This window comes from Danio aesculapii, chromosome 24 (genome assembly GCF_903798145.1).
Source record: "Danio aesculapii chromosome 24, fDanAes4.1, whole genome shotgun sequence".
Taxonomy (NCBI): Eukaryota; Metazoa; Chordata; class Actinopteri; order Cypriniformes; family Danionidae; genus Danio; species Danio aesculapii.
This window is the reverse complement of record NC_079458.1, coordinates 42,630,127-42,648,704: the sequence shown is the minus strand read 5'-3', so window position 1 is coordinate 42,648,704 and position 18,578 is coordinate 42,630,127. Positions and strand designations below refer to the sequence as shown.

At 40.0% G+C, this 18,578-nt stretch overlaps 1 protein-coding gene across 1 annotated transcript; it reads right to left on the bottom strand.

Annotated features, from left to right (window-relative positions):
• Positions 1-4,959: 4,959 nt before the first annotated feature.
• vopp1b (VOPP1 WW domain binding protein b) lies at positions 4,960-17,433 on the bottom strand. Its single transcript, XM_056450922.1, has 5 exons — positions 17,336-17,433; positions 12,378-12,436; positions 7,091-7,168; positions 6,637-6,770; positions 4,960-5,375 (listed from the first exon to the last, which is right to left on the bottom strand). Exons 1-5 carry the CDS (start codon positions 17,381-17,383, stop codon positions 5,167-5,169), a joined length of 528 nt encoding a protein of 175 aa, XP_056306897.1. The 5' UTR covers positions 17,384-17,433; the 3' UTR covers positions 4,960-5,166.
• Between the last annotated feature and the right edge of the window lie 1,145 nt (positions 17,434-18,578).

The window sequence follows — 18,578 nt, the reverse complement described above, 5'->3', positions numbered from 1 at the left end:
TTTGGGAAATTATAATTAATTTAAATAATGTATTCTGACACTCTGATTTCAGACATTAATTACAGAGTTTTGGATCCTGATCACAGGTATTATAGTCAGTAGAGGAGATGCTCATGCTGAAGAGGACAGGTACAGCTGAATTATTATTGATTATGAGTGGCATTTAGATCTGTTTATGCATATTAATGTTTTTAAAAAGGGATTTCACTGATATATATCCAGTGACTGTATAAAATAGTACGTGTCTGACAGGCCGGTCACCATATCTATATGTGTTGTAGGAAATATTGCACCAAAATATAATGCATTAAAGGATATTATTGTCATTTTAAGACCCTTTTATGCCAGAATGACAATATAATATCCCAGATCAACTGCACTCTTCCAAACAACACACAATATTTGATTTATTAGAGTATTTCATTTAATTATAGTAACTTTAGCAGTTTAATAATCAGGCGTTGGAGGCAGAATGTGAAACCGTATATCCTGAAAAAACATTTCCAGCTAAAGACTAACAGCGCTAGCAATATCTGCTACCAGATCTACTTTCAGCTGTCAGACACACACATGATGGCTATACTAATACTGTAGTGTTTCTTTAACAATACTGACACCTCAGAGATAGAGCACAATCAGCTAAAATGATGTATATTGCATCACCAAAACTGATTGAGCTGATGTCCATGTGTTGTAAGTCCATATGTTGATTATTGTGACAGGCCTAATGACAGTAACAGAGTTGAATTTACAGTGGTAAACAGCAGTAAGATGTCTTTTAGAGAGAGACTGGACTCAAACACACACACACAGAGATGCTGTCAGGTACCAAAAGAGAGAGGACAACTTTATTACTGTATTCATCAAACACTTCTGAATGCTTTCACAGTGACAGTGAGGCTGATCTCAGCACAGTCAAACCTTCTGTATAAAACAGCCCTAAATGAGCAGTTTTCTGTATTTTGGTGTTTTATTTTTAGTTTATTTCTGCTGTTGAGCTGCATTATGGGATCTTGATCCTTATTCCAGCTACTTTTAATCTTAATAAGTGTGTAAAGTGTGTGTTCTGCACATGTGTAGTGGTGTGCAGTGCTGTATTGTGTGTGTTGGTGTTGTACATTACACTACAGAAACCTTGTACTAAACTGCAGCACATCTACTGTTCTTTTACACACTTATTTCTCTTATTTCTTATACATTATATTATTTTAAACCACTAAAATATCAGTAAAAGTCTCTGTGTTGAACTGTAGAGTTGAGTTATCAACATCAGAAGTGGACAGAGCAGAGATCAACATCCCATAATGCAGTTCACCACCACTAATAAACCCAGAACCTGTTGATGAACAGATGTTTCTTTTAGTGTACGCTGTTATTTAAACACCACAACTACACACTAATCTACCCGGCGTACACATGGACACGTCTCTCCTTTGCATAGTTAAACTTCAAGCAGATGGAGAAATAAACTATTGAACAGCTACAGAAACAACACTTTCAGACATAGGTGAAAATACCTGCGCTCATGGAGGATTTCAGTCAGTATCAGGGGCATTTACATGACTAGCATTGAACTGAAAACTGCTTCATGTACAAACAATGATCCACATCCACACACATCAGTAAAATCCACTAATAGTGCTGTGTTTCTGTACTAAAGGACACAAATGCATTTGAAAAGTTCAGGTTTTAGCTGAAAACTGTGTCGTGTGAGAGCAGTACGCTTTAATAGAGGGAAATCAGTGATTTATATACTTCAACTCAAAAGACACGCTTCATTCATTTACAGTCACCACATCCAGAAAATAACCCAGCCAGCAGTCAGCATATTAACCAGAGGAATCCAGCCTGCATTATACGATGGATAAAATAATAATAATGATCAAATTTAAATAATTCACACTGGATTCAAATCTAATAGAATTAAAAATGAAGAACAATCACACTGAAATAATATTTAATATAGTTTAAGTAGTATATCCTAATAAAGAGCACACTTTAGTTTCATTTGATGTACTTTTCCAACAATAATCCCTGGTTTAGTATTTGAAATAAAATAATAATACAATTTAATGGAAACAAATTAACCCAGTTTTGGATTTGTCCACATTGGGTTATGATAACAACTTTATATATATATATATATATATGTGTGTGGTTGATATGTGAAAACATACAAATTAAAGTAGTGCTGTTATTCTTTTACACATGAGCGGGTGCTGATATTCCAACATTATTGGTTTGAGACCTCTGCTATCATGCACATCCATTGATTTTTAGCTTTTTATGCAGCTTCATGTCACAAACTGCTTTATATTACACTCTTTAAGTTGCATGTTTTGTCATGAACACACTTTACTGCCGTTTATTACCTTTAGTCATTTCATCCATAAGACCCAAATGAATCTGAAGATCTTAAATAATCACAGAGAAAGGTCAAATTTCACCCCAACATATGGATATTCATAAGAATTAGCTCAATGTTCCCTATTGAACATTTCTGTGTTTGCTTCATGTGCTCAACTCTATCAACAAGATCCTAAATCAGGCTTCATTGCATTTATGATTTCAATTTAATTTGGATTTGGGCTAATAATGCAGCTGACAAGTGGCTGGGTCACATTTAGTCTAAAACACAATCATCTGAAAATTATAATGTTAGTTCATTAAACCCAGCAATCCTTCATTCTCATCATCATCATCGCTCCCTCAAATACACAGTAATTCAGGACATTTCTCAGCTTGATCATGCATTTCCACACGTTTGGCTGCAGTCATTAACACACAGATGAACTCATGAGTAACTCCATTAAAGGCGCAGTATGTCCTTTCCTCCGCTAGAGGGCGTGTGTTCACAACAAACAAAGGCGTAGTTTGAGAACACCCTGACTGAGTGTCTGATGTAAATAAATGGTCCTGAATACCTGTGTTTTGGATCTGTAAACTAATAACTTCTGCATTTGAGGTCATAACCCCGACACCCCCCCCCCCCCCTTTCAGGATTATGTGAGTGGTTTCTTACATATTGTTAATACTTCCATAGTGTGCCTTTAAAGGGATAGTTCACCCAAAAATCAACATTTACTCACTATTTACTCTACCTCAAGTGGTTTTATGCTGTGTTCACACCAGACATGCATGAACAAATCCCGATATTCACTCGTGAATAGACGCGTGAACATTTTGAGTTTACTCGCTTCGTTCGCTTCATATTTGATTCGCATCATGGGCGGGGCTTCTGCTCGCCCTAGTTTTGTTGTTAAATGTTTAACATGGATTTTACTAAGAGAGTAGCTGTGTCTTATGTGCTTTCGGAAGGCTGATAAACAGGGTAGATTCGTTCGGCATTGTGTCTGAGTCCACTAGATCCTTCAGAGGTGCATCAGTTCATCAACTCCTCCAGAAACTAAACCTGGATGATGGAAGTGTTCAGCTGTGCTTCTGACGGAGCCGAGCCTAGTTTGATGAGCTGTTGTGCGGTGTCGGCTAGAGGATTTCCCCTTGGGACACTAACAACAGACACTACGTCATAGTCACGCCCCTACAAGAGCAAGCTCCTGATTGGTTAACGTGGCGCGGATGTTTGCTAAAGAGTAGATTTTCTAACTGGACTGATTCGCACGTCAGACACACAAATGTTTCATTCACGCAGAATGCGCCGCAGGATGTCTATTCGTGACTTTACATTGACTTGACGTGTAAATCACCTGCGCTTGACATCCGTATCTGGTGTGAACACCGCATTATAACTTCAAGAGTTTATTTATTGTGCTTAAAGATATTTTGAAGAGACCTGTAACCATTGACTTCCATAGTATTTGTTTTTCCTCATATGAAAGTCTGTGGTTACAGGTTTCCTGCTTTTCTTTTCTGTTTAACAGAGTGAAGAAGCTCAACCTGGTTTGTGAGATGAGAAGAGTGAGTAAATCACGTCTCTTTATAGACTTTATTGTCCTCTGGGGAAATTCGTCTAGATCAAAAACAAACACCAACACAATAATGTCATCTAAAGAAGGGAATTACATTTATAAAAGTCTGATCAACGCAAATAAAAAACAAATGTTTCGTCTACCAAGAGTCAGTGAGCTGTATTCACTAAATAAGCTACAATAGATGATAATTCAGTAGCTTCATTCAGAAATAATGATAGAATTGAGATTTTTGGGTGAATATCCTTTAACTTGAACAAAATGAGATGTACGCGTGTATATTTGGCTCATACCTGCCACAGATAATCATTCTGAATAGTCCCTGATTACACGTTTGACCAAATTAATCATGATTTAGGTTTGTCCCATAATCGAGCAGCCCTGACTTTAATGAAAGGAATCGTACACACTTTAACTGGAAGGCCCTTCAGTAATGTCATTATTAGTGATGAAGTGTGAATGAAGTGAATGAGTGTCTGTTTGGCTTGCAGTGAGCATGGCTTCAGTATTCTCACTCTCAGAGAGTTCATATCTACAGCAGATTTAGAGCACAACACCGTGTCCTTTCATTGTCTCCTGGACGGATGCTCATTTCTGGAGCTCATCTTCATCCTGGCAGGTTCTTCAAAGCTGTGTTCAGTTCTGTTCACATTACTCCATCAGGAGGACATCAGAGTTCTGTTTATGGCCTGTAATATCAGATATTACACTGTAATGCTGAGTTTACCCTGCAGGACTGTCTGAGCTCGAGATCAGTGGACTCCAGTCAGACTTCAGGCACTACATTTGGACTTGAGACTTGCTTGAATATTCTTCAGAAAAGACGCTTCTCAAACCAGACTCTGTGCTGCAACCGATTCCTGACTGAGTGGATGATGACTGCCGAGACTGAATAACCCGGGGTATCGCTTTATTTCATGTCAGAAGGAGCGTCAGGTAAGCTCACAGGAAAGTAACTTTAAGTAATTTGTGAATTACTTTTACGTTTGTGGTAAGTAACTTTAAGGACCTGATTATCAAGACTCGAGACTTGAGTTATATGACTTAAAACATTGCAGTTAACTGTAGAAGTAGATCCCCATCATCATCACTCCCTCATAAACACTAGTATTCAGACTCATTTCTCTACCTTGATCATGCATCTCCACATATTGGGGCAGATGAGCTGAGTGTAACCCCTCTCTGTACTGTTGCAGTGTGAACTCGGCATGTCCTGGAGATTTTTCTGCATGATTTCTCACTGCGGAGACTCGCTGTGGCTCTTCTTCTCTGCGCTCCTGAACAGCTGATCGTAGGCCGGCGGTGGGTGGTTGCAGTATGACGGCGGTGGAGGGTACGAGCTCATCATGGCTGCCGCAGGGCACTGGCTGGGGTACACGGGGGTCAGGGACGCCCCCATCCCAACGCAGGGGTCCCCGAAACCCTGCATCACCGGCTGCTGGGACACTGGAGGAGGAGGAGGTAAAGCCTATTAATGCATGTGTACATTTAAAACGAGGAGGGAGGAAGGATGGATGGTAGGGGAGGAGGGAAGGAGAGGATGGTAATGAGGGAGGGAGGAAGGAAGGTAGGAAAGGTGGACAGGGGGGAGGAAGGGAAGTAAGTAGGGAGAAAGGGAGGTGAGAAGGGAGGAAGGTAGAGAAAGAGGGAGGAAGATATGCAGGGTGGTAGAGAAGGAGGGTGGAAGGTAAGGAAGGAAGGTAGGGAGGAAGGTAGAGATGGAAAGTAGCAAGGAGGGAGGAAGGAAAAGAGGAAGGAAGGTAGAGAGGGAAGAAAGATAGGAGAGGTGAAGATGGGGAGGGAAGGAAGGAAGGAGGGAGTGAAGGAGGGAGAAAGGTAAGGAGTGAGGAAGGTAGGGAGGATGGTAGGGAGGGATGTTAGGAAGGAGGGAGGAAGGTAGGTAGGGAGGGGAGGAATGAAGAGAGGTAAGTAGATAGGAGGAAGGTAGGGAATGAGGGCACAGGGGAGGAAGGGAGGTAAGTAGGGAGGAAGGTAGGGTAAACAAGGCAGAGAATTGGTGAGTGGGGGTTCAGGGTAGTGGTTTGTCAAGCTCACCACCTTTCACCTTCCTCCTTTTTTTGTTTTTCCCCACTTACCACCATCCCTACCTCCCTCCCTACCTACTTTCCTCCTTCCCTTCTTGCCTCCCTCCCTCCCGACCTACCTCCCTCCCTACCTACTTAGCTTTCTCCATCCCTACCTGCCTCCCTCCCTACCTACCTTCCTCCCTCCCTCTACCTACCTCCCTACCTACCTCCCTCCTTCCCTCCCTTCCGACCTACCTCCGTCCCTACCTACTTACCTCCTCCCTCCATCCCTACCTACCTCCCCCCCTATATGCCTCCCTACCTCCCTCTACCTTCCTCCTTCCTTACTTACCTCCCTTCCTCCCTCTCTCCCTCCTACCTTCCTCCCTCCCTTCCTCCCTACCTACCTACCTACCAACCTTCTGACCTACCTACCCCCCTCCCTCCCTCCTTCTTTACTCCCTCCCTCCTTCTCATAGAAGTAGACGTTAATAAAATACAATTTAGTGTGTAATTTAATAGATAAAATAAAATAAATAAAATAAATAATTCTCATTATCTTCTGGTCGCTGCTGTATCCCTTCTAGCAACAACCTTATTTTTACATTCAAATGTCCCAATAAGCATCTGAATGGTGTTTAATGTGTGTATTTAGAGTGTGTGTGTGTGTGTGTTGGTACCGGGTGTGCTGACGGGCTGTCTAGTGAAGGACACATTGAAGGCGGGCTCGTCACTCAGCACTGACGGATACATGCGTCTGCGAATGAAGAATCCAGCGCCGCAGCAGAAGAACACGCCCATCATCAGCAGTAGCCTATCCGAGAGCAGCACAGCTATGAAGGACACGCCCACCACTGATCCAAAGTAAATACTGTTTCCGTGTTTCTACTGTTATATTTGACATGTTAATTATAAATTAAGTTACACACAGCTTTAAAATATAATGATAATGTTGAGTTAAATTAACCTTTTGCTGACCAGTTCTTAAAACATTCTCAGATGATTCTCCTGTAATCATTTGTGTTATGTGCGTGTTTTAAACTGATCTCAGGAGTTGTGGTTAATGAATGAAAATTAATTCATAATTAATCAATTTAAATTATTCATTAATTATTCATTAAAAGTTTCTCCTACCAGAAGTACCAGAGTCTCTGTATGGAGAGAGCCCTGACGCAGCAGCGGGTTCCACAGCAGTCCTCATACGAGCGGCATCTGCACACACACACACAGAATTCTAAATTATTATAAATGAATCATCACATGTTGGTTATTCTACTGGATTATTATAGTGTTATCCCTCACATACAGACAGACACATGACAGCGCTCCAGATGAGCTGAGGTGAAGCTGGAATAAATACATTTAATCCTGTTTTATTCTGCTTCAGGTGATTCTCCTTTGCAGCCCTCATTCATTTAATGCTTTAGAGGGGCAGCAGGAACATTCTTCAAAACATCTCTCAGACTTCTCATTCAATATATTTACTCTAATGATATTCTGTTTTGTTTATTTTCTCACAAAATCAGCTGTAATGATGAGTTTGTGAGCTGATCTGACGTGTTTTGGTGAAGTTTGTGATGCTGTGAAAGTCCTCAGGGTGAACACTAACCACTGAAGGTGCACAACATCTGTAATTAAAGCTCCTCATTAGCAGAAGAGCTTCAAATTTTCTGACCTTTAGTTTAATGAGCGTGACCGTCTGATATTTACAGCAACACTCTCTACACTGATGTAACATGGGCACATTAAAAATTACAAATAGAAAAAAGCATAGGGGCAGCACTGTGTCCTCACAGCAAGAAGATCACTGGTTCCAGTCTCAGCTGGGTCTGTTGGTGTTTCTGTGTGGAGTTTGCATGTTCTCCCCGTGTTGGCGTGGGTTTCCTCTGGGTGCTCCGGTTTCCCCCACAGTCCAAACACATGCGCTATAGGGGAACTGATCAACTAAACTGGCCGTAGTGTATGAGTGTGTGTGTAAATGGGTGTTTTACAGTACTGGGTTGCAGTTCAAAGGGCATGTGTTGTGTAAAACTTATGCTGGAGTAGTTATTGGTTCACTCCGCTGTAGCGACCTCTGATAAATAAGGAATTAAGCCGAAGGTAAATGAATGTTTAACAGAGCAAGGGCAATTTCTATTGAAAATATCCTTCACACACCACAAATGTAAATGCAAAAGCCTGCGTTCAGATGTGTTTATACAGAAATTTGAGGAATATTGGAAACTGGATATTTTCTGTCAGCCCTAGACTCTACCATGGTGATATTACATGAGAAACCTTCATAAATGATAAAGCAAGGCCGGATCAATATTTACAGCTTTTCAAAGAAAGCTTACCGTCTATATTTAAATATATATATACACACAGTAAAGCTCGAGTCATCAATAGATGATGACAGCCCACAAAAGGAGATCTAAGGAGCACAAAATACACTGCATCCAGTGCGAGATCACTGTGTGATGCGCCGGTGAATAATAGAGCTGAGAGTCGCTATAATGCATTATAGTTCAGCATTGTGCTTTCTGAGCATCCCACAGCTGATCTCAGAACAGTTTAACAGCTGTGATGTGTTTTATCTTTCAGGAAGGATCTGTGTGTTTGTGTTTGTTTTTATTACATGGTGGGGACCTCAGCATGTTAGCACACTCGCAAATTAGGGACCAAAAACATGGTGGGAACCAAACCCCAGGTAGCGTTTATAAAATAAAGATAATTGGGTAACGCTTTACTTTTAATCAGTGTTCATAAGACTGTTGTGTGTGTGTGTGTGTACTCTTTATGTTAATACACATACTATAGGTTTGGCATAGTGGGGACTTGAACTGATGAGGACTCGATCCTAACATGTATTTATCATCTTGTTTTTATAGTTTTTGTCTAACAATGATGCTGAAATGACCACCAGACTGCTCTGATGCTTTCGCTTGCAGATGAGGTAAGTGTTCAATCTTTATTTCAGTATTGAATCAAACAGTAAGGTATTTATTGTCCCAAATGAAGCTGTATGTCCATCTAGTGCAGTGGTCGGGAACCCATGGCTCGCGGGCCACAAGTGGCTCTTTAACTAAAACACGTGGCTCTCCAGCTGTCTCCTTTAAATAATATTTTACAGTTAAAAATGATAACCGTCAGATAACTAGAAATCAGGTTCCTATTGAAAATACAGCTACAGTACCCTCGTTATTGTAATTTTTGGAGGAAAAAATATTGCGGCGCTGTGAATAATAAACTTACGTTTCTATGGTAACCGCGCGTGCACGTAAATTCGAGCAACATTCATGAGTGGTGATGATGATGATGATGATGATGATGATGATGATGATGGCGATAAGAAAATAATCCTGATGAACATAGAAAGTTTCTAAATGAGTGGGCAGAAACATTTGCTGTTACTGAAAGGCAAAGCTCGGGTGCTCTGCCTTGTCTGATCTGCACAGCATTTCCTCTTTAAAAATATCTAATGTTAAGAGACATTTTGAAACCAATATTGCAGCTTTTCCGGCAAAGTACCAGCCGAGTGCAGTACCAGCGTGTGAGGAGCTCCAGTATGAAGCGCAAACCGGACAAAAACAACAGGGGCAGGACGGGAGTTTGGACGGGCATCTGGGAGTTCGGGTGCTGCGAGCTCTGCTTTCCTCATTGGAGATCGCGAGGCAAAGGAAACCTTTCACAGATGGCGAATAAGTCGTGTATGTTGAGCACGCATGTGTACTGTTCGCGCCAGTGCTTAATCTGAGCCGGATCTAGGTCCGGGAAATGTCAGATATTCGTGTTCTGCGTTCCGGTATTGATTTAATTGATCCGGCATTAACTGGTGCGTGTTGAATACCTGCATGATTATGTGTGTGTGTGTGTGTGTGTGAGAGAGAGAGGGAGAGAGAGAGAGATAAACACATAAAGGTAGCCACTTTTGACCAATCAGCTTTCTTATATTTACAAGCACTCTCATTGGTTGTTGATTGTTTCCCGCGCAGTGAGCAGAGAATATAAATAATGGCGTAGTGGCCTACCTCAATAATAACCGTGTTTTCAAAATTCCAGAGGCAGTCAAGCATATATATATTAAACACGAGTTAATCTGATTATGAGCCTGATCAAGAGAAGATGAAACTGCGTGAATGGATCAGGAGACGGAAGCAAAGCGATCTGAAGTCAGCCAGAAAACATGACGGAAGAGGTGACCGTGGGCTCATCTTGAACATTAGACAGAGTGAGTTATTTTCGCTTAATAGTGATGTGAACTGAAAATCAGTGGTGTTACTCAACTGAGTATGATGTTTCATAATATGTGTCCTGACATTTTATCCTGCCCATCAGATTATGCTACCAACACTATATATATATATATATATATATATATATATATATATATATATATATATATATATATAACTTAGTCACGTGGCTCTTTTAAAAAATGCGTTTGCCAAAAAACATCAGAAATGGCTCTTTGCTGATAGAAGGTTCCCGACCCCTGATCTAGTGTATGGATTTTAATAAGGTCTGTCTTTAACAGTGATGAATGATGGCATCTCTCGTCTGTTCTGTAATAAAAACAGTAAAATGTTAAATATACTGCCTTTTCAGCAAACACCCTGCTCTTTAATCCACTTCACAATATTGTAATAGTAGTAGTGCATTTAATTGTAATTATTTAACTTAATCACAATGTAAAATGAAACGGAGAGTGTGTCCTATTTGTGAACGTATGCACCAGTGTAACAGTGGGGACCAGAGGCATGTTAGAGAAGCTGTGTAACACACATTGTCTTGAATACACACACAGTAAGGTCTGACTGACATAGTGCAGTCCGGGACCCTTATATACAGATTTCTATATGTATTTATTGGATTGAAGGATGACCGTATGACTGCAGAAGAGAACTGCTCTGCTTCAATAGGAGCTAAAGTGAAGATTATTTCTGCTTTGTAAATCCCCCCTAATAACAACTAAAGGCTCTGTTATATTCTAAACAGGAAAAAAGAAAATGAATGACTTTATTAATTTCAAGATACACAGATGAGTCCGTATCAATCTTAATTAATCCAACAAATCAGTTTCTGTGTTTATCCAGCATTAGTGCTTTTACACACAGATGTGTAATACAGTACCAGATTTTATAAATGTTTTATACACATTGCAAACATATATCACATTGTTTCTGTGGGTTTTTTGCCCACATTTATTCTGAGATTCCTGAATTAGTGAATGTAATGTCTTATTTAGTTTATTTTTTGGTCTGTGTTTTTGCCAGCTGTTGTGCTGCCACCTATAGGCCATACTCGTCACTGCACTGCAGGAGAGTCACTATCAGCTGAACCCAATCAGCGTGAAGCCAGCCAGTTAGTACAGACACAGTGTTCAAACGCTTCTCTGGAGGACATAGAGAAAACTTTGTAAAGTGATTTGTTGTTGAAGCAAGAATGAAATCCTGCGTGAACAAGACCTGCTGGAACACTGAATTAAGCAGGAGTTCTCTGTTACAGGTACAGTGGATGGTGGTTTGGAGGAGGCGGATTCCTTATCTAAAAGGTAAACATGTTTATATTTCTGATCAGAGTTTTTCCAATGTTTCTTTATATCGTGATATGTACATGCTGCGTTTAAACTATCATCAAATAAACAACACCAAATCATATTAATAACACTTTGGTAAGCTTTATGCAGTGAAGTCAACACTGAGACTTGAGTTTTACTTTCAGAGTGCCCTCGGGTATCATCATCACTACAGTACAGGGTCTGTGAAGATGGGGAAGCAGAGCCAGCATTCACAGAAAACAGAGGTATGATCATTTCAGCTCATTTGTGACTGGCTCGTGTTGTTGCACAAGTGTAAATGCACACACTCATTTACACAACATGCATGGTGGAACAGGGCAGGAGCACATTACTTCTATAAGAAATGCTATTGATGTCCTTCATGTTGGTTAAACAATATTGCTAGTAGTTGGTGTAGTATTAGTAGTAGTTGTTGTCATTTTTACAGTCATTATTACCATCATTGTTGTCATTCCACACCACTGCCTGCTTTTGTTTCTATCTATATTATTCACTTCAGGTTTTGATGACCTATAATGCTTTCTGCTGTTATGCATGTTGTATGTAGATACAGATTTCCTTTCTTATTTATGTACTTTGACTTGTCCACCCAGTATCTTTACATGCACACAGTGTGTTTTAGTGTGTGCATGAGTGTTTCAGTGTGTGTTTTAATGTGTCTGTGTGTGTGTGTGTGCACCTGCTCCAGCATCACCTCATTAACTCGTGCTTCTCTTCATCCTCCAGTAGTGTGTAATGTTAATGAGCAGATCCTGACGAACGGCAGATTCAACTGAACGTAATGTCTGATGTTCAAACCAATGAACAAAAGCCCAAACACTGACTCCAGATCAGTACGTAACACCACAGCACTGTACTCACATGAAGAAGATGGGGTATCCTCCCTCAGAATACCAGCAGTACTTCTTAGCTTCTACACACTGCAGAAACAGAGGAGAAAGACAGTCAAGTCAATGAGTATCATTTTTAATTACTGAATGGGCTACACAATAATTATTCTGTTAATTAGTGCTGTCAGAAGATCCTTTTGGTTTTATATATACACAATATTTTTACACAGTGAGTACACACTTTATGTAAACACAAAGATTTGACTGCGATTTAATTATTGGCCAGCAATACGTTTACTGAAATATACCTCATTCTGATTCCTGAGGATACCAGTGACACTTAACATGTGTAAAGGAGGTCAGTATATCGTATACATGTACTCATATGTGTTTTAAAACATGTCATACGTTAAAATATGCCGGAACAGTATAGTCAATCAAATCACACAGCATACCTCTATAACAGAACATCAAATGGACTTGGATCTGTCAATAAAGCTCAGCTGATCTCCATTACATTTGCTATTGGTGGATCTCTTGTGAGTGACAGGCTGGCTCCGCCCATCACAGCAGTAAACATTAATTAGAGAAGAGCTGTTGCATGTGTGTGTGTGTGTGTGTGTGTGTGTGTGTGTGTGTGTGTGTGTGCGCATGTATGTATTTGTTTATGCGTCTGAGTGTGTTTATGAATGAATGACTGAGATCTGACAGCCAGAGAAAGCTCTCAGACCCCATTTAACCCTTAGTTATCTATATTAATCTATTTAACATGACCGTCAATGCATGTAATGCATCTGAAAAAAGACATTTGCATAAAACACACACACACACACACACACACACACACAGAGAGAGACCTTAGAATTGGTGGTCATGAGGAGCTTATTATCTCCATAACGTTCTGGCAACCTAAAACTAACATTCCCATAACATTCTAGGAACTAAGTATTGTTATTAGGGAATGGCATTGATAATCTGAGATATAACTAAATCCCTGCTACATTATGTAACAGATAATGCCATAATTAGTAGAGATTTGAGCTCAAGATCAGAGAGGTCAGAGTTGAAGAAGCGCTGAGGAACACTGCAGCTTTCCTCCAGAACAGCACAGCCGCATGATGATAATCACAGCGCGGGCTTTAAAGCTGGATCCAGTGTATTCAGCAGGGAAATCAGCCTCATGTTCACATCTGCTGTTTGTCAAGAAACACACTCACTAATGGCTGGCTTTACATCCACTCGGGACCGCCATTAAGACACAAAGTACACCAGAAGCGCTCCATTTGTTCCTGGCTAGAGAATAGGAGAGAGAGAGAGAGAGAGATGCTCATCTGCAGAGCCGGCTTTAATAATGACATTAATCTGCATCCTATATTAGTGTTCTCGCTCTGCTGTCTTAAAGGAACACTGCACTATATGAGAGAAATATGCTCATTAAACAGCTCTCTTGTAGATTATTCTCATTTCTGAATACATTCAGTTGATCTCCGGGTCTAGCACAAGCACTTTTAGCTTAGCTTAGCATAGTCAATTGAATCGGATTAGACCATTAGCATCTTGCTTAAAAAAATAACAACTTTTCCATTTTAAAGTGGACCTATTATCATGTGTACATCGCTTCAAGAGATGCAAGCGTAGTGGTCAAACACTAAGGGGTTTCCTTTCCAACGTGCTACTTTTCTATTGTTTTTCAATGTAAACACACGCTTGACGTTGTCAAGCGTGTGTTTACATTGAAAAACAATAGAAAAGTAGCACGTTGGAAAGGAAAAATGCATTGTTTGTGAACTGCCCCCAATACTGCTTCAATTATCCATTGGCTAGAATATAGCCTATATGTGGATGCTATACTGCATCGTCCCTCTTAAATAAACAGAAACAATAATACTTGACTAGTTATGCCAATAAAGCTGAACTGAATAGAGCAAGAGAGCGCAATCTGAGTGCCTGTTACCCCAGCATTATCCTGGGCATTAGGCTAAAACCTTTGTCTCTGGTAAATACAGATTGACAAATCCCCGTATCAACACTAGCAGCAGAGTCCCTGCTGAGGTCTGACTGATGCTGAAACTCTGCTCAATGACAAACACCATCAGCAGTGTCAAAAACACAACAGCACACACACCACAACACTGCTTTTCCTTTCATTTGTCTAGTTTTCTGGACACTTAACCCTTGTGCACTGTGTACTCCCCTTGTGTTGTGTTCGGGATGAAAACATCCACTGAATTCAACTGCTGTAAAAGTGCAGCAGATTCATATATTTTTTTGCATAAATCTGTTAATCAAGCTCAGTCCTGATCAAAACTACTAAACGATTAATAAAATATAGGATTTAACTCTTTAATTGCCAAATTCACAGATGATTTCACTGATTTAGTGACAAAAACACACACAAAATGTTGTATTTTCAATATAAAATTAGGATTTGTTTGATCTTTTCTCACAGTCCTGCTCATGTGAGCGATCATTAACAACACTGGCTTTGATGCATTGTGAGATTTTAATTGTTTTCTCCCTAATTTACTGTTGGTGGTTGTTTTTGCCCCCATTAATTTCCATTATAACCCCATTTGATGGTGCATAAATGCACAGTCTTTGTTTTTGTTTACTCCATGTAGTTATGAGAGCGGAGATGCATATTTAGATTTTCTCAGACACATCAGGGTAAGTGTGCAAAGATTGCTCTCACACACTCACAGACGCATACACACACTTTAATTAAAATCCAGAAACTAAGCTTTTTTTTTTGCGCAGGCCTATATAAAGGGTTAATGTTTCAACTGATGATCAACAGTAAAAATACAATCTTCTGACCTCTTACCAACAGGAAACACCACCAACAATCAAAAGTGCATGATTATATGGTGTATATGATGGTTATAAAAGAAGTAATGGGGCAAAAACAGCCACCAACAGTAAATAAATGAAGATTATTGAAAACAATGCATCAAAGGCAATGTTGTTCACATGTCCAAGATCCAGTCCACTACTACTTTATATATTAAAACACGCCATTTCTGTGTTTTTTCACTAAATCAGTGAAATCATCTGTGAACTTGGCATTTAAAGAGTTAAAATCCTGTAATTTTATAAATCCTTTAGTAGTTTTGATCAGGACTGAGCTTGATTAACAGATTTCTGCAAATATATATATATATTCCTTTAATGGAGTGGAAAAATTGCTAAATGCATTTTTAACATTTAAATAAAAAGCATGCAATTAAATCCCCAACACTTCAATATAATATAGAGTACTGCGACATCCCTAGAATTTATAGTGACAGAGCAAAAACCAAACTCCTCATAATGTCTACTGCAGCTCATAGACCTGTGCATGAGGGGTAATATTCATGTTGTGTACAGCAATGAGTGTGTGTGACTGTACAGCAGTGGTCCAGCTGTAATGAGCACATCATTACACTCAGGGAGTGTGTGTGGGAGAGTGAACACAATATTTTGCATTTAATTGATGTTATGCAACAGTCTATGAGAGAATAAGCTGGCGTATTGATTGATCAGAGGATTTATGAGCGAGTGTGTCTCTCTCTTCTGACGGGCCACTGTATTGAAGGTAATAATGGAGTAAAACAGCATTACTGTAACCGCAAACACAGTGTACTGCTGTACAGTAAAGCAGAATGACAAGCTTTGAGATGCAAACGCTGTACTTCTCAAAGGCAGAGACGTTAAATGAAGGAGGCAGCCTACAGCTAAACAACTACAGGCATTACATCTGCATACATCACACACCACACACACACACACACACACACATGAAACATACCAGTCATTTACTGTAAATACTGTACTGTATATATTATAGTATCTACAACTCCTTAACGAATGCTCCATCATACTGAAGTGTTCATTCACTCATTTTCTTTCCAGCTTAGTCCCTTAATTCATCAAGGGTCGCCACAGTGTAATGAACCACCAACTATTCCTGCATGTGTTTTATACAGCGGATGCCCTTCTAGCTGCAACCCATCACTGGAAAACACCCCTACAGGCTCATTCACACACACACACACGCATAAACTACGGCCAGTTTAGTTGATCAATTCCCCTATAGCGCATGTGTTTGGACTGTGGGGGAAACCGGAGCACCCGGAGGAAACCCACACCAACACGGGGAGAACATGCAAACTCCACACAGAAACACACACTGACCCAGCTGGGACTCGAACCAGAGACCTTCTTGCTGTGAGGCCACAGTGCTAACCACTGAGCCACTGTGCTGCCCATATAGATAAATATTAATATTTCTATTGTTTTACTACAGTAAACTGTGGTGTATTGTAGTGTTTTATACCCTACAGCTGTAGAAAACAACAGGGCCATTTCTTTATATTAATATAGTGGTTGTGTTACCACCACAACATATTAAGATATTATGCTATAGTATGGTTCAACAAACTACATATTTACTATACATTACTGTAGATTGTTTAGATAGTTATAGATGGATAGATACTTAACCACAAATAATTAAACAACATAAACACACACACACACACACACACACACACACACACAGCCAAAGTGCAATCTAGTTATTCTGCAGGCATTGTGTGAGCTTTAACATCCAGACTGTAGAAAAGGCCTCAGAGCTGATCCAACAATGGCAATTCAGATGATGCCAACAACACAAACAAACAAACAAAGAAAAATAATATAGTACACACACACACACACACACACACACACAAAGCTGAATATTCATTTCTGCTCAACCTTTAGTCTACAAATACAGATCCAAAGCCAAACATCATTCAACCAAATCTCCTCATCTTTACAGTAGTGCTCCTGTCATCTGCTGGAGTGTGTTTTATTGTAGGAGGAGCGCAGACACAAAGGCGCGCGCACACACACACACACACACACACACACACACACACACACACACACACACACGCAGAGCTGTGCTGCAGAAATGATGAAGCTGTAGTGAAATGCAGAATAATATGCATGTGTGTGTGTACTGACCTCCAGCAGTGTCAGCAGCAGCACCGCCGCCGCTCCGCCGCTCCTCATGGCGCACCGGCGGGCAGAAACACCGTCAGCAGCGGTAGCTCATAACACCGCACACAGAAACACCGTAAACACCGTCAGCAGCGGCCGCTCATAACACCACAGACACACACCGGACACCGAGTGCTCAGTCACCGCATCCACAGCCGCCGGGAGTGTGTGTGTGTGTGTGTCTCGGGGAGCAGAGGACCAGGACAGCGCCAACATCTCATACGGCTCCGGCTCTCCAGCACTCACACACACACGCAAACACGCGCACGCGCACAATTCCTCTCGAGAAAAATAAAGCGCACACACTGTACTGTACTGCATATTACATTATACTCCGCGTTTACCTTTAATAACATAAAAACATCGATATACAGGTTACTGTTGTCCATAAATATGAAGATTTAAAAAGACTTTTCAAGACGAGAAAAAATAAAAATAATAATTATATATAATAATATAAATTCATATATATATTGCGGTGATTCTACAGTTGCTATGGTAACACAACAACTATAGTAATCGATCTGTTGTGGTGATTCTGCAGTTGCTATGGTAACAACATCTATAGTAATCGATCTGTTGTGGTGATTCTACAGTTGCTATGGTAACAGAACAACTAAAGTAATCGATCTGTTGTGGTGATTCTGTGGTTGTTATGGTAACACAACTACTATAGTAATTGATCTGTTGTGGTGATTCTACAGTTGCTATGGTAACGCAGCAACTATAGTAATTGATCTGTTGTGGTGATTCTACAGTTGCTATGGTAACACAACTACTATAGTAACTGATCTGTTGTGGTGATTCTACAGTTGCTATGGTAACACAACCACTATTGTAATCGATCTGTTGTGGTGATTCTACAGTTGCTATGGTAACACAACATCTATAGTAACTGATCTGTTGTGGTGATTCTACAGTTGCTATGGTAACACAACCACTATTCCTGCAGTTGTAAAAACAAATGACCCGATACTGTAGTTTCTCATAAACTCGTAAAGGTTTAGAAACGCTTGTGTGTGAGTTATTTTTCATTTAGTTATTGCATGTATTTACATGTATTTGCATAACATTGTATGTAAACAGTATACAACATTCATTTATTATTAAATAGAAATAAACATTTATTTATTTTTATAAGCATGTCACATTTATCTTTTATTTAGTTAGTTACACACATAGCGGTGGATCTGATCCACACACACAC

Excerpts from the sequence above, each read along its gene's own strand:
- vopp1b (XM_056450922.1), bottom strand. The coding sequence starts at position 17,383 with ATGAGGAGCGGCGGAGCGGCGGCGGTGCTGCTGCTGACACTGCTGGAG. Across the intron at positions 7,169-12,377 it reads GGATACCCCATCTTCTTCAT|ATGCCGCTCGTATGAGGACT; the intron begins GTGAGTACAGTG and ends GTGTGTGTGCAG. Across the intron at positions 6,771-7,090 it reads CAGAGACTCTGGTACTTCTG|GCTACTGCTGATGATGGGCG; the intron begins GTAGGAGAAACT and ends GCTCTCGGATAG.